The sequence below is a fragment of the Gossypium hirsutum genome, chromosome A02 (assembly GCF_007990345.1).
Source record: "Gossypium hirsutum isolate 1008001.06 chromosome A02, Gossypium_hirsutum_v2.1, whole genome shotgun sequence".
NCBI classification, from domain to species: domain Eukaryota; kingdom Viridiplantae; phylum Streptophyta; class Magnoliopsida; order Malvales; family Malvaceae; genus Gossypium; species Gossypium hirsutum.
Genome location: NC_053425.1, coordinates 107,502,956 through 107,519,671, shown reverse-complemented (window position 1 = coordinate 107,519,671; position 16,716 = coordinate 107,502,956). Strand labels below are relative to the sequence as shown.

Genomic DNA, 16,716 nt, shown 5'->3' with positions numbered 1-16,716 from the left:
ATGACACGCTACGCGTTACTATCTAGTTATTTTGTAGCCATGTCGGTTTTTAATAATATAAATAGATAATTTTTTTAACAAAAATTATCAATTTAATTATTGATCTAATATATATGGATTAATTTATTTTTTAAAATAAATAAGAGTAAAATATAATCTAACTTTTAATCCTCGGCCAAATTCCTTCGCTCTTTGAATGCAACAATGACATATTAGCACAAAGGAGATGTCGAATGGGGATGCCAAAGGATGTAGAGATATGGAGAAAGGAGAATGGAAAATGGAAATTGTGCTTTTAGTTTCAGAATATTTATAAAATTTTAATTAAATAAATGGTAAAATTATAGTTTAGTCCTCCAAAAATAATAAAATTTTAATTCAATTCTTCTAAAAATTATAAAGATAAATACCAAAAAAGTGTTAAATTTGCATTTTAACGCTCATATAAATATATAACTCAATCTTCACCATGAAAAGAAACTCTAACTTGACCCCCTCGATATAAAGGATCTCCTTGACTAAACTCTCTCAATGTATTGAAATAGCTAGTCCTGTTATCATTTACAAGTACTTGGAAATTGATAGTAGAGAGGGAGGCCACGACCCTTTGAATCCACTAAAAGGGAAAGCTCGTAATTTAGCACTCAATATTTACATTTTTTTTCTTCAATTTTACTCTTATTTTTTTCTTTCTTTAAGTTAAATTTGATCAATAACATTTTTAAAATTAGTTAAATTTTTTTTAAATTAAAAGCTAACTAAAATATTAATTTTTTAACGATGTTGACGTAACAACTCACGTATACTTTATGCTGACATAACATTATAGTTGTTTTATATGCTATGTCAACAAACAATTTAAAATTTATTAAAATAATCAAAAATAAAAATAAATTCAAAAATCAAAAAATATAAAAAGTTTATAAAATTTCAGAAGAATTAACATGAAATACATGTGAATTATCATGTGCGTTGTAATGTTTAAAAATTTAACATTTTAACCAATATTTTTATTAAAAACAACAATTCAAATTTTTTAAAAAAGATTATTGGTCAAATTTATTTTTTTTTAAAATTAAATACTAAATTTAATTAATTTAAATAAAAATCAAATTAACAAAAATATAAAGAGATAATGCAATATAGTCATTTGATGAATAAAGTTAAACATCTTTGTTGGTCAAATATGGTGGCAAAAAATAAAAGATGAAATGTCATTTCTCATTGAAATGTCTGTATCTGTTTATTTCTAATAGAAAAAAAAATACATTTTTATAGTATTTCAATTATTCAATAAATGAATAAAAATATTTTTTTATATATTATTTTTAAGCTATTTTAAATATAAAATATTTATTTTTATATTATAAAAATTAAAATAAATTATAAATTAATTAAAATTAAAACTTTGCATTAAAAAATTGTACGAAGCTCGAATCGAGGTATGTATAATTTCTTTGATTAAAATTAAAATTAATAAAAATATTATACTCTTAAAAAAAGGAGTCAGATTTGAACCTTAAAGACGACATTATTAGGAAAAATATCTACAAATTCCAAACATAAACTATAAAAACGGGTATAAAAAAAAAGAAAGAATGGGGAGGCATGCATGGTTGTAACAAGTATAACATATGATTCTAAAAAGTATTCAGAAAAGACTTTTTTATATTGAGTCTGCTGGTTGCAGATAATTTTATTGATTTTTTCAAAAATTTCTGCTGGTAATATTTTCCTAGCTTTATTATATAAACATATTCTAAACATTTTATTCATAATGGGACTATTTGTTCCTTTATGAATAAAGTATTGAAATATATCAATAAGATTATTTATCTCATTGATATTTGTATACTCTATTTCGAGTTCTTGCCAATCTCTGTATAAAACAACTTTTAATAATAATTCATGTGCTTCATTTTCTTTAGTTGTTTTTTTAACTAGAAATTGTGAAAACTTTGTAAGAGCTCGTCTAAAATTTGCTCTTTGTTCTAAAATATGGGTTTTCCATATTTCATTAATATATTTATAAATTTCATTTGGTAATCCTGGATTATAAAAATCTTTTATTTCTGGAATTTGTTGTTGTTTCAACAAATTTTCTGCTCTTTTTATAACTTCAGAATAACTGGCTTGATATGCTGAATTCGGATCTTGAGACCAAGGAGATTGAATTATTCTTTTTGAAGGGTATTCGTTTACCATTCTTGATGCATATGATGAAGGAGATCAAGCTATGAGGCCACTATGTTCACGCATTAACTAAAACCTTTGATAATTCAAATCAATCAAAAAAAAATTAAAAAGAATCAATCAAATTTGTTTCTTTCCTAAAAATGTGTAATTATTTTAATATATTTGTCTTTTTGTTTTTACTATGCATTTTTTAGTAAAATATCGGGAATCGTGTTGTATTTTGTCTTTTTTATTAAAAAATAAATTAATTCGTATATATTAGACCAAATAACAAATTGGTTTTCCTGTTAAAAGTTTTATCTATTATTACTGTTAAAAACTAGTTTCTGTATATTCACATAAGATACATGTGGTTGTCACATCTCACTGTCTGATTATTCTGTCGACTATGCTAGTTTTTAACAGTACAAATAGATAAAACTTTAAATATTAATCTAATGTATGGGGATAAATTTGCCCATTTTTTAAGTATAGGAAGCAAAATATAATCCGACTCCTAATATAAGGACTTTCATAATACTTTTACTGTATTATTTTGAAGTTTGAATTGTTTCAATACAACTAATACATTTAATTCAACTTATAAGAATTCTTCGGCATCAAACAAAAGATTCCAGGATTGTGCTAATGAGGCCTTAGAATTATTGACAAAGGATGAAGTCATAAGACTATTTACTTTTTTAGATTTGAATCTTTTTTTTTGGTGAATTACAAGCGAAGGGCAAAATCTTAAGCAATTAGCTTGACTCGAATTCAGGGCGCACCTAAAAATGTGAATACCCTAATGTTAGAATTGTATGACCCAAATTCTAAGAGATTGCTTGCAAGTCAAGTTAAACAAAAATATATTTTCTTTCTAGAAGATTTAGTATTTATTAGTATAATATATTTAGCATTTATTAGTATAGTTTATTTGACTTACTAATTTAGCCTATAAATAGGCTCCTTTACAATCTTAGAAAAAAGAGACACCCATTAGATTAGAACTCATAACACATTCAGAGAATTTTGTGTTTACGTTTGAGGGTTCTTTGTTTTTCGGGTTTTCGGGGTTTAGTTTTTATCTCCATCTTTTGTACTCTTCATTCTTTTGCCATTATAGTAAAATTATCTTTGCCCGTGGTTTTTTATCCTCTTTTGAGGGGTTTTTCCACGTTAAATTTGTGTGTTCATCTTCTCAATTTCTTCTACTATTTTTACTTGTTCGTTGCTTATTCGGGACGATCCTAACAAGTGGTATCAGAGCTAGTTTAACTTTCATAGATCAGCCCGGTCAGAGATGGCAACAACAAGGTTTGAAATTGAGAAGTTCGATGGAGAGACAAATTTCAATCTGTGGCAAGTTCGGATGATGTCAATTCTAGTTCAAAATGGCTTGAAAAAGGTTGTTACAGGGAAAAAGCCTGAGAATCTAAATCAAACAGAATGGGAAGAGCTTGATGAAAAGGCCTTGTCTGCAATCCAGTTGTGCCTCGCGAATACAGTATTGCAGGAGGTATTGATGGAGAAGACCTCATTCGCCTTGTGGAAAAGGTTAGAAACTCTTTATGCGACTAAGTCTCTGGCTAACCGTTTAGTGTTGAAACAACGTCTATTTACGTTTCGCATGAACGAAGGTGAGCTTCTTAAAGATCACATCAGTCAATTCATTACTCTTTTAAATGATTTAAAGAACGTTGAGGTTCATATTGACGATGAAGATCAAGCTATGCTATTATTGTGCTCTTTACCCTCTTCATACAAGTCTTTCAGGGAGACCCTGATTTATGGTAGAGACAAACTCTCGTTCGAAGATGTGAAGGGTCATTTGTTGAGTAGAGACAAACTCGACAATGAGTTTGATTTGAATAGCAAAGCAGATAGACAAGCTTCCATTTTGGAAGCATCAAAGAAACAAGACAAAAGGTGTCGCTATTGCAAAAAGTTAGGTCACGTCAAAGCAGATTGTTATAAACTGCGAAATAAAAGAGCTGCTGAGAGTAACGAGGAAGATGTAGCTGGTGCTAATTTGGTCGATGAAGGCGGTGATGATTTCTTGTTAGTGTCAACGAGCGATAACTCCAAGCTTACGTCTGAGTGGATCCTAGATTCAGGATGTTCTTTCCACATGTGTCCCAATAGAGAATGGTTCTCCATATACAGTTCAGTTGAAGGTGGAGTTGTGCACATGGGAAACGATTCATCTAGTAAAATAATCGGTACTGGTAATGTTAAAATTAGGATACACGATGGGACGATTAGGACACTCTCAGATGTCAGGTATGTACCTGATTTACGAAAGAATCTCATCTCCTTGAGTATTTTAGACTTGAAAGGATGCAGAATCAACATCGAGTCGAGCGACATTAAAGTATCTCGTGGAGCTCTCGTTTTGTTAAAAGGTAAAAGAACCGGCAGTCTTTATATTCTGGAAGGTTCTACAGTGACCGGTGAAATTGGACGTCCCTCGTCCGTTACGGAGTCAAAGTCAACTCATTTGAAGCGGAGGCAACTTGGTCATAGGAGGGAAAAAGGTATGACCGTTTCGTTGAAGAGAGGTTCTCTTTTGGATGCAGGTTTTGAAAAGTTAGGGCACTGTATTCGTGAAAATCAGACCCGGGTTAGTTTTGATTTGGCAGTGCACAAGTCGAAGGCTAGAAGTCTTCCAGCTTCTAAGCATAGATTCGACTCAGTTAATTCCCTGCATAGTTCAAGATAGGCCCGTGGCGGGTTTTGGCAAAGATGGCATTGAAAGAATTTGTGTCAAGGTGGAGATTATTAGAATTGTGTGACCCAAATTCTAAGAGATTGCTTGCAAGTCAAGTTAAACAAAAATATATTTTTTTCTAGAAGATTTAGTATTTATTAGTATAATATATTTAGCATTTATTAGTATAGTTTATTTGACTTACTAATTTAGCCTATAAATAGGCTCCTTTACAATCTTAGAAAAAAGAGACACCCATTAGATTAGAACTCATAACACATTCAGAGAATTTTGTGTTTACGTTTGAGGGTTCTTTGTTTTTCGGGTTTTCGGGGTTTAGTTTTTATCTCCATCTTTTGTACTCTTCATTCTTTTGCCATTATAGTAAAATTATCTTTGCCCGTGGTTTTTTATCCTCTTTTGAGGGGTTTTTCCACGTTAAATTTGTGTGTTCATCTTCTCAATTTCTTCTACTATTTTTACTTGTTCGTTGCTTATTCGGGACGATCCTAACACCTAACCATCAAACTAGTTTAAAGGATTATTATTAATTAGCCATATGAACATTAATAGCTATATTAATACAAAAATAATTGAATGGTTTACTTTGGAATTGCATGCAAATAGCTAGAATGATAGTTTTCTTCACTAATTTCACAACCAAATTTTTACAAAATTTAAAAAATGTATCATTACCCATCAAGCTTTATAATATACTAAAACCAATATAAGCACTTTCATTTATCAAATAAGCAGGGTCCAATATCTGAACTCAATAACTCATTCAACTTATTCCCTTCTTCATCTCCACCATTATTACTACACTGCAACAACAGCACCGCCATATCTGATATTTCACCATTTGTATCAGCTCCAAAGCTCGAACCACCTTCATCACCACCACCGTATCTAATCTCTTGACTCAGCTGAGAAGCTACAAACTTGTCGAGGTCTCTCCAATCAGTCACTTCCTTAGTGTTTGGCAGCTTCTTTATTAATGGCATTGAAGGGCTCTCTAGTTGAGGAAGCTGTAGGAACTGATCATAGTGATCGATAAAGTTCAAATTGTTTGCCACTATTATCTCTTGTTTAAAATTCTGGGTTTGTCTTGAAATGTCAGCTAGTGGATCAAAAATTGCGGAACTGGTAATCCCACTTGGTTCATCCTGGAAAATGGTCGTGTCCCACCCTTGGATGGTCTTGCTTTGGCTACTAGTTCTCTTCTTAAATGCTCGACAAACCACCCATCCTTCCTCCTGCAAGAAGTTTGAAAGTTTAGAGACTAAATTATAAATACACAAAGAGAATAAGGAGTTGAAGCCTAAAGTTTTCTTGTTTCACGAAAGGTTAATTGCACACGGAGTCCCTAAACTATGGACTAGGTTCTAAATTGGTCCTAGGTTGAGAACCCAACGTAGTAGTACAATTTCAATTAAGTTCTTATGTTTATCCACGCCCCTAGTTATTTCTTTCTTTTTAACACAATAGTCAATCTAAACTATCCATGCGATAGGCATATCACGTGTTTTAAATATGTTCAATACTATATTTGAACTATAATTTAACGCTTAAGTTAATGGAATTACTGATGACCAATCTAAAACCGAGACTATAATTTAGAAATATTTGATCTAATCAACCTTTTTTAGTTTTCAAATGTGTTTTTGAGGTAGATATTATAGCAATGGTGGTGGCTATATGAATGCTATGCAGGAGAAATGGAATTTCTCTTTTCAAAAAAAAAATGGGCCATGCTGGAAAGTTAGACTAATCATCTTTTTTGACCTAGAAATCATATTATGTTAGACATTTAAGTAAAAAAAAAAAGTTGCTTCCTTTTCTCATATAAATTGAATAGTGGGTAAATTACAAAATAAGTCCTAAAAAATATTAGGTTATATATATATTTTCTCATGGCGTGTAAGTTAATATAGAAATTATAAACACTATACATACCATATGTTTTTCAATTTTAAAAAATCCTTCACTTATTTAGTTAATTAATAACCCCCAAAATATTTGTGACTAAATCACAAAAAAAGAAACTTATAGCCCTCGGAAAATAAATTTTCCCTGAAAAAATAAACACCAACTATTTCGTCACAAAAAAGTTAGGGTTCTAATCATCTTGTCCTAATAAAGGGAAGAGACTTCAAAATACTTTTTGTTTCGTGACTGATGGTCAATATTTATACACTATAAATATACATATATGTTACGTCTGTGTGTGTGTGCGTGTATGTAAATGCTTACCCGGGGAGGGCCATTCTCATCGGATTCGAGCCTATATTCATGTATGATCCAATCTGTTTTTTGCCCGGTCGGAGCCCTTCCTTTGTAGAAGACCAAGGTCTTCCTCATCCCGATCAACCTCGATTTATCGTAAACTGCCTTGTCTCGTCCCGTTGCTTTCCAGAAACCGGCAACAGTCGCTCTATTAGTCCTCGTTCCAGTCGGATACTTCTTGTCCTTGTGGCTGAAAAAATACCACTCGTTTTGCTCCTCGTACCCGATCCGACACCTCTCTACATTCCAATCACCAATATCCAACTCTTTACATAAAATGAAAACCCTCAAAGGAGAAATAAAATTGAAGTGTGGGATGGTGTTTTGTACCTTGAAGGTCCCATGGTTCGATCCTATACAGATCGATGTCTCTTATAACATCGAGATCGATCTTCTTCGATGCAATTTTCTTCCTCAGATAGTAGCCGACAAGCTCTTCGTCAGTCGGGTGGAACCGGAACCCGGGTGGGACACATGACTCCATTGATCCACAATATTAACTCACCACTAACAATCCACTCTTTTATAGCTTCTTCACCCCTAAATCATAATTAGAAAAAAAGTTGAAAAAAATAATGAAAAGTTTCTCCAAGTTGACAAGCATTATATTCATATAAATGTATATGTATATGTATAATCAATAGTGGTTAACTTTAAAACCCTCTTAGAAGCAAAATTAAGGCATGGTTATAAAACAAAACCTATTGTTTCATAGATTAAAAAACTAGAAGATGTGAAAATGGAAAAAGGCAAAAAAAGGAAAAAAAATACATGAGGGGTGTGTTTGTTAAGAGAACACTTGGAAGGGACAACTAGATGTTTGAGCTAATGATGTTGTCTTGTGTTGGTGAATGGTGGAAATGATGTATCAAGAACGGGGTTTTTATAAAAAAAACTTGTTAAATTATGATTTTGGTACCTCTATTATGCTCAACTTTGAGTAAGAACGAATTTTTTTTAAGAAAAATCCATGTCTCAAAGTGTTCAACTATTCTAGCCACCTAAAAGTATTATAAAAGTAGAAGAATCAAATTTATATTAAACTAAAATGCAATTATAAGCAAGGTAGAAAGGGTGTAATAAAAAGGGTTTGAAACAAACAAAAATTACACTTTGAGAGTAGAATATAAATTAATAAGTTTGGGATTTTCGAGTTTTTCCATGATCTGATTTGAAAAAGTTGAAAAAGTAATTTTAACCCCTAAATTTGGTAACTAAACATGGTAACTAAGTCTATTTTGGTTCAAGAACTTGGATTTCATAAGGATTTGATGATATAACACATATTAAAGCGTGAAGTTTAGGGATTAAAATGGACTTAATTGTCAAATTTAGTGACTAGAAGTTATATTAACCCTAAAAAGTTGTATAAATGGAACAAGGGGGATGACGTTATCACAATTAAGCATGCGTTTGGTTTGAAAGAGAGACCATAAAAAAATGAGAAGCTTTTTCTCGACAGAACACAGTTTTCCATCGGATCAAAACCTGACAAAAGTGAAAAGAGATTTTAAAGAAAAGAAAAACCCCGACTCCACTTTCACTTATCAGTTGCAGAAGTTATTGTCTCATTGTAAATGAAAGGCCACTGTCAAACTTTTATCTGTTTGTCGAGAATTCCCATAACACAAAAACTGACCTAAAATCAGAAAAAATAGTTTCTGGGTTTTTGCTGTATATAGTTTTTCATACATTCAAATCCAAAACATGACACTCTGAACTGATTATATTCTGGTTTTTTAAGGTTATAATGTCAATGGCATTCATGTTTTCATAGGGAAAATCAGACCAGTTAAGATCTTGTAAGATTTCAGACCAGTTAAGGATTATCTTCTGTATATACTCTAACATTACCAAATGGTGACATGACACGAACACGATACTAAATGAAAAGAATATTGTCTTGAAAAGATTTTGAGTTTTCTTTTTCATGCAGAAATGTAGAAGCTTACCTCGAGTTTATTAACTGGCGGTCGTGTTTCGAGTTTGAGAGACAAAGAAGAAATGAAGAAGAAGAAGACAAAAGGGAAGGGAATTGAAGAATAGAGAGACAAAAATGGAGGAGTGAAATGAAGAGAATATATAAAAGGGATGGGGAGGGAAAGGACCGCTCTATATTGCGCATGGGGGTTGATTGATGGCACTCCCCATTTGGCTTACGTCAATGCATAGCTAAATTAGTTTTTAGTTAAAAAGGGTAAACTTTAAAAATAGTCACTTTTGTTTTACTCATGTTACATTTTAGTCATTTATGTTTAAAATATTACATTTTAGTCACTTACATTATCGTTTTGTTACGAAATGGTCACTCTGTCGTTAAGTTTCATTACCCTTTAACTACAATCCTACATGGCAGTCCAAATGAGTTTTAGTTGGATGTCCAACTAAAAGAAAAAGGAGACGAACGGTTTTCTTTTCCAGTTTAAGGTGTAATTAATTTAAAATTTTCCAGTTCAATTTGACATTTAAAACCCATTTGGACTGCCACAGGGAGGTAACGGAGCTTAACGACAGAGTGACCACTTCGTAACAAAAGGATAATGTAAGTGACTAGAATGTAACATTTCAAATATAAGTGACTAAAATGTAATCCGAGGCAAACAAAAGTGACTATTTCAAACATTAGTTAGCTGGTGACCAAAAAAGACAAAATTGAGTCGTTGAATGATCATTTTGTAACTTTTCATAGTTTTGGTGACTAAAAAAAAAAATCATAATTGAGCGACTACTAATGTAGTTTACTCTTTAAAATTTTAAGTTATTTTAATTTAAGTAATTTTGAGTTTAAATTATTTTAAGTTTTAGGATTATTTTGATCAGATCACTACGAGTTTCAATCATTTCAAGTTCACAAATCATAGACAACATACACTATAGCAAGTAACATTCCTATGATTTATACACGATTAGTGAAATCATATTAAAACACATTATATATTAATAAATTAAAAATAATTTTAAAAATCATTAAAGATAAATAAATTCAATTTTTTTTTTCAAATGACATCTTATGATTCATTAACAGTGTATGAACTTATATACTATCAATACATCAAATATAAATCCTTGTGCCATTAAAACTTTGACATTTTTGGTTAAGGCTAAAACCCTAAGTCTTTAGGCACTTAGGTTCAAATCTCACTATAGATGATATCAAAAAGGGTACGTAGGTAGGAGCCTTCACCCACTTAATTTAGTGGAATTACCTTATAAGCCCTTGAATATATGTAATAAAATGGTAAAACTTTAGTTTTGACCTTCCGAAATTTTACAATTCGATTTTGACCCTCCATAATAAAATGTTTAACTTTGCCCCTAAGTCTCACCATTTGTATTTTCCATGTATGGATTTCTGATCTAAACATGTACATTCGCGCTAAAACGAGTTTTATTCGACTCTTTACTTTTTGTATTTTGTATTGATTGAATTCTTTATAGTTGCTCGAACTTATTGAAATATTTCAATAAAGTCCCTTTCATTTTCAAACTTTTTGACACACTTGCCACGATGGCAGTCCATAACCACAACCTCGGCCACCTATTGCCGCCAAACGACCGCCCGTCCGAGCTGTCCTTTTTCTTCCCTAGCTTGCTGACATGTCAGCTCTTTCTTTAAATTACCAAAAACTCCTTTCCATCCCAAAGCTGTTGCGGAGACACTTTTAAGGATATTTCAGTCATTTCAAGTAGAAATTACGGCCTCCGAATGATTTTTCTCGACAAGTATTTACGAGAAGGTACGTCAAAGAAACAGTGGAAATCCACGTGGCAAAAATCCATTGGTGGATTTACATCGTTCTTTACGTAGAAGACAAACAATGGGTGGAATTTACAAAAGTATATCGTTAAAGGGCATGTGTCTTTTGTTGCTCCTCTACTTCGGGTTAATTTCACCAACTGTCCTCAAACTATAGTCCATATTCTAAATTACTCCCTAAATTTAAAAATATTCTAATTGAGTCCTCAAAGTAGTGGTATTGTATTAACTAGGTCTTTCTATTAGTCTAACTATTTGGTTTAGACGCTAAGTGCCAGTTCAGATATGACATGAAATGTTTTTAGAACATATGGACTAAATTGTAAACATGTATATCTATTATATGGATACATTGGATCTGGTTTGTTAAAAAAAGAATTTGTCATTAAAATTTATGAGGCATAAATTTTTTTTTAACCATTAGATCTAAGTCTTTCAAGCAGAAGGGAGGAGCAAGCAAGAAATTTTATTCAAGGTGGCTAAGATAAAAAAATAAAATTTTGAGGGAACAATGCTAAAAATATTATGTTAAAAAAAGCTTAAGTTAAATTAATTATTTTTCGAAGAGGATAGAAGCTCAAAATTTTCATTTAATCAAAGATTAAAAAGGTTTAAATTAAATATTATAAATTTTTAGAGGAGTTAAAAGCAATTTTCTTATTTAGCTGAGTAGAGCTACGCCTTTGGTAGGTACATATGTGTTTGCAAATTGACTCGTGTTTTAAATATACTTTATACTAAATCAATATATAACGTACAGATTAATTCAAAATTAACAAAAGAATACGATTGATATCATACTAATACTTTAAGAGTTCAATTAAAATATTTTGAAATTGGAGAACTAATTAAAAGTTTAGTTCATAGTTTGGCTACAAGTATGTAGCTTTTGCTAGCCATAAGCTAGTGTCACACATGCATATGGTTTGATACGAAGGTGAAAAGCATAAATTGCCATATCCAACAGTGAATTGGCTAGGGAAGGGGAGGCGAAGTCCACGTAGGACGGTGGTGGGTCGGCGGTAGTCACCAATCATGCGGCGGAGGGCATCATTGAGTTCATTAAAACCCCATCCCTTGTGGACCCTCAACCCCACCATCAAAGTTGGGGCGGTGAACCCTTCTCTCACAGTTTTAACAACAATAACAAGTAAAAGGTGAAAATCTACTGTCAGTCCCTGTACTTTAATAAATTTTAAAATTTTATCCCTATATTTCAAAAATTAAAAAAATTATTAGTATTTTTCGTCAAAATTTATTAACTTAACACGTTTATTGTATGTCAATTGTGTGCCACAACATATGAGGGCAACCTAACAATTTCGACAAAAAATACTACGGATTTCGACATTTTAATCGAAAAATAAAAGGGTTTAAAGGACAAAATCTTAAATTTTATCGAAAGTACAAGAACCGATATCATAATTAAACCTAAATAAAATTTAAAAAAAAGTTTATATCATAAGAGTTAGCGTAACCAGCAAAAGCAGATCCTTGGGAGGGTCCTATCAGGATCTCAAACTCCTTTTTGACATAGACCACCCTCCAAACACCTTTATTTATTTCTTTGTTTTTTCTTTCTCAATCCATAAACAATACCTTACCCTTCCAAGTTCTTGTTCATTATTATCTCTTATAGCTTCATTTTCACATTGGTTGGTGAAGGAAAAAAACACCCATTTCCCCAAACTTTCCTATTTTATATATATATACATATGAATTAAATCATTATTTAGGGTTTCAACTTGATAATTACTCTCAAATTCGGATCTGAATTTCTTTTTGTCCATGTTAGGGTCTAAAATAGATAATTCTTTCTTAATTAGTGCTTAATTTTTTTTTCAAGTTAGTCTTTGAACTCGACAATTATACCTATATTGAGATTTAGACAAAAAAAAATTTAAGTCTCAATGTGGAAACAATTACTAAATTCAGGACTCAAAAAGTAATTTAACCAATTATATATATAAAGCAAAGGTTTTTATCCAAACTCTTGAATTGCACTCAAAAAACTGTTCACACTCTATTTTATTGTAAGGTGTGAAACATAAGCTTCTTTCAAAGGGGGACATCAAACCATGATTGCACCCCTTGTATATTGGTAATCAAATAAAAATATACTACACTTTTTCCTAGAGTCTTTAAATAAATATATTGTATTGGCAATCAAATAAAATATCTAGAAATCTCAAACTTTTTTTTTTTTTGTATTTTGGGACTAGGACCTTAAATGGAGCATTTGGTAGAATTTGGTAAAATATGTACATTTTCTTAGACATTTTTCTAGATTTTTGGAATTAATAAACTAAAGGTACATCTAATATGTGATTCTATAGGAAATTATTATTGACCATCATCATGTGAATTAGAGTGGATATCATCATATGGCTAATTCATACATTATTATTATCATCATCATCATCATATTTGGGAAAAATAGAGCTAGTGATTGCTTGAAAACTGCACCCAAACTAACACTTCTCCCTCAAATGGGTTGCATAGTAACTAGGGTTTCTGATATTAGAATCATTGTGATAAGTTCAAAAATATCTACTCAGAGAAAAGTGTCCAAGGTTGAACCCCATGAAATTATTAATGAGAGTATTAACGTTAGAGTTGTGTGACCTAAATTTAATTTGATCAGACTTGAAAATTTTGAAGTGCAACGCACTTGTTAAAGAAATAAAATAAGAAAGGTAAAATAGGGGATCTGCACAAGTTGAACCCTTTAAATGTGTGAAGTCGCGAAGATAACTTGTATAGTTGTTTTTCCACGCAAAATAGAATCATGAGATGTGATTCTATTAAAAAGTAAATGTTTAAACTCATTTGATTCCTTTTTAATTGTACAATGAATAAAATTATCCATTTCGATATTGTGTTTAAATTTTCTTTTTTTTTATATTGTACAATTAGAGGGTTAGTATTTATATACACGGTAGAGACATATCAATATCGAGAGTCGAAGGCAAAAGGGAACAAACAGTTTCGTTGCCCTTCCTTCAAATGGTAAATTTGTCATTTACATGTTAATATAATGATAAATTTTCACTTTTAACTCTCAAAAATTTATGATTGATATAAGATTCTCTTAAAGCAAATTTCTAAATACTCCAAAGAGAATTACCCAAATTCTATGGCTGAAGAATTGAAATGCACCTGTGTTTTACCTTTCACAATGAGTCGTCATATACTCACTAGTTGGTCGCCTGTAATGTCTTGGAAGAAAGACATCAGGGATTACAATTTTATTACAAGACATACTGATAAAGTTTATAAATTCAGACCACATTCCTTGACTGAGAACTCTCTCTCACACACACACAAATATGGTGATCTGGGGCCATGGATATAGACGCCATTGACGGTCACAGGTGTGAGCTGATGATGGGGTCATTGGAAACAAGAGGTGGTGGTTTACAATTGGATCATTAGGCATCGATTACAACGCATATGATTTGACTTGTTAGATCCTAATTTTATTTATGTTTGTGATGGACGTTTGGGATTCTAGAGACTACGTGTTTCATTTGTCAAAAAGTGTTCCCTTCATTTTATTCCAATTTTAATAAACTTTTGATAAGATTAAGACCCTAAACATTTTTAAAAAAATCAACTAATTTTAGAGTCTGGATTTTTAAATAAGAGGGAAAGTTTAAATTCAAGATTTTATTTAAAAAGAGTTGTTTACGAGTCGAATTGGATAGAGTCCTAATAAAATTTTAGGCCTAATTGATAGGTTTAGACTCGGCTCGACCCAAAAAATAGGCATAAATATTTACCCTATACCATTAAAAATATTAAAATAAATATTTTTCAACAAATTGAAAATAAATTTAAAAAATCTTTATACTTAAATAATACTAAAATCAGTACAACTTAACAAGCAAATGTCTCTAAACTAGTAATAAAATCAACAATAAAATAAGTGTTATACAATAAAATAGTAGCACCATAATAGTGAAATAGTAATAAAACAGTGGCAAAAAGTGGAAATATAGCAGCAAAACAACATGACTTTTTTATTGCAAATTTGTGTCGAGCTGTGCCCGAGCCAAAAAAAAGCCTATGCACACGTAGTTTGTTTCAATTTGCTAATGGTTGTGGTTTGTAGCGTGATTGTTATATATATATATCAACACAACGATAAAATTACATTTTTAACCCTCATGAAAATATACAAATTAATCTCTAACCCAAAAAATTTTCTAATTTAGTCCCTATATATATATTCCCTATAAGACTAGGGTTATCTCAAATGTTATAGCTTATAAGCACAAAACTCATAAAAACAAAATAAATAGAAATGGAAATGAGAGCAGAATTAAAATGATTATATTTGGATGGTTCGCCCCCACATTAGTCCCATGTAATTATTTCAAAATTAGGGGCATTAATTATTCGAGGGGCTCCCTTTTTGCAAACTTACTCTTTTAGTTACATGATTCCCAACGTGTGGATTGTGCTCGATTGAAGTGATTTACATTTCCACTTTAAAAGTAAGTTGAGATTAATCATCCATTTCCACCTTCATCGATTTGCTCAATTACTACACTACAAGAGTGGTAAAATTGATAATATTGTTAATTATTGTTGGGATTAATTTGTATAAATAACGAATAAGTAAAATAGAGAAAATCAAAACACATAAATATTTACGTGGAAAACTTTACCGAAGAGAATAAAAATTATGGGCAAATGAGGTTTTAGCTTTTTACTAAATGAGTAAACAAATGAGAGTACAATATAGAGAAAATAAACCTAAATGTACTAAACGTATAAACCCAGACCTTGAAAATAAAACTCTTTCCATAGTTACCACGAAACTCTCACCAAAACTCATGTGCAACTACATCTTGTTGCCTTCAAGAAAAGCCCTTGTTGATTGGCGTCTTAGTTTTGGACTCTCAAAACAAGGATATATACAATGACTCCTTTAAATAGGTTAAGATTAAAGTTTTAATCATACTAAATATTCTTGAAATAATCAGAATTCGACTGGGAGAAAAAGTTATGCTTGGAGTGAAAGATGCGGCTGCTTAATTACATGGAGAATATGTCACGTTGTTGTGACGTCCTGTGCATGCTCCTCACGATGTCGTTGCTACCTTAAGTTGGGAGTTCATCGCGTCATCTCGACATCTTCGACCCTTCTTTAGTTACTCGTTGATTCTCATCTAACGTGTTTGCAACATGTTCGATAAATGCTCAGGTCTTGAATAATGAAGTTCAAACTTGGCTTATATTTTAAACATGCTTAATTTTTATTCCATGACCAATTTTTGGGTCTAATATTTTTTTACCAAACCTTCTCAAATTTCAGATGAAACTTAACCATCCAAGTGACATAAATTTATTATCGGTTTAACATGGTCAGCTAAATTTTTTACATGACTTTGATTGTGTGATTGAAAAAATTTTTTTACGTCAATCACTTTAATGACAACAAAAAGCAATTTTATCGATTTTCAGTTACTAATAAGATTTTAAAAAATAGAATCTTCGGATTATGCTAAATTAAAGTAGAAAGGTCAAATATGAAAATTTAGCATAATGAAGGGACTAAAACCACAATTAAACATTGTGGAAATTAACCCATCACATAATTGTGATCTACAAATTTACCTAATACAATTATGAAAGTTAATAGGATCATCATGTAAAAAAATCATCATTTTTATCCAAAACTTAATCACAATGCATTACATGTTAAGCATTCGTACGTGCACCTAATTTGACCCTATTTTAATGAAATTTTCAAGGTTTGTTGGTAGAAACAAAATTATTACTC

At 31.2% G+C, this 16,716-nt stretch overlaps 1 protein-coding gene across 1 annotated transcript; it reads right to left on the bottom strand.

Moving 5' to 3' along the window:
* Positions 1-5,475: 5,475 nt before the first annotated feature.
* On the bottom strand, positions 5,476-9,230 carry LOC107936533 (NAC domain-containing protein 37). Its single transcript, XM_016869281.2, has 4 exons — positions 9,121-9,230; positions 7,499-7,708; positions 7,136-7,407; positions 5,476-6,138 (listed from the first exon to the last, which is right to left on the bottom strand). The coding sequence occupies exons 2-4, from the start codon at positions 7,650-7,652 to the stop codon at positions 5,620-5,622; spliced, it is 945 nt and encodes a 314-aa protein (XP_016724770.1). The 5' UTR covers positions 7,653-7,708; positions 9,121-9,230; the 3' UTR covers positions 5,476-5,619.
* Positions 9,231-16,716: the final 7,486 nt, after the last annotated feature.

What these genes read in the sequence shown, in the direction of transcription:
- LOC107936533 (XM_016869281.2), bottom strand. Translation starts at nt 7,652, where the DNA reads ATGGAGTCATGTGTCCCACCCGGGTTCCGGTTCCACCCGACTGACGAA. An exon ending in CGAACCATGGGACCTTCAAG is followed by an intron (nt 7,408 to 7,498) that starts GTACAAAACACC and finishes ATTGGAATGTAG; the next exon opens with AGAGGTGTCGGATCGGGTAC. An exon ending in ATGAGAATGGCCCTCCCCGG is followed by an intron (nt 6,139 to 7,135) that starts GTAAGCATTTAC and finishes AACTTCTTGCAG; the next exon opens with GAGGAAGGATGGGTGGTTTG.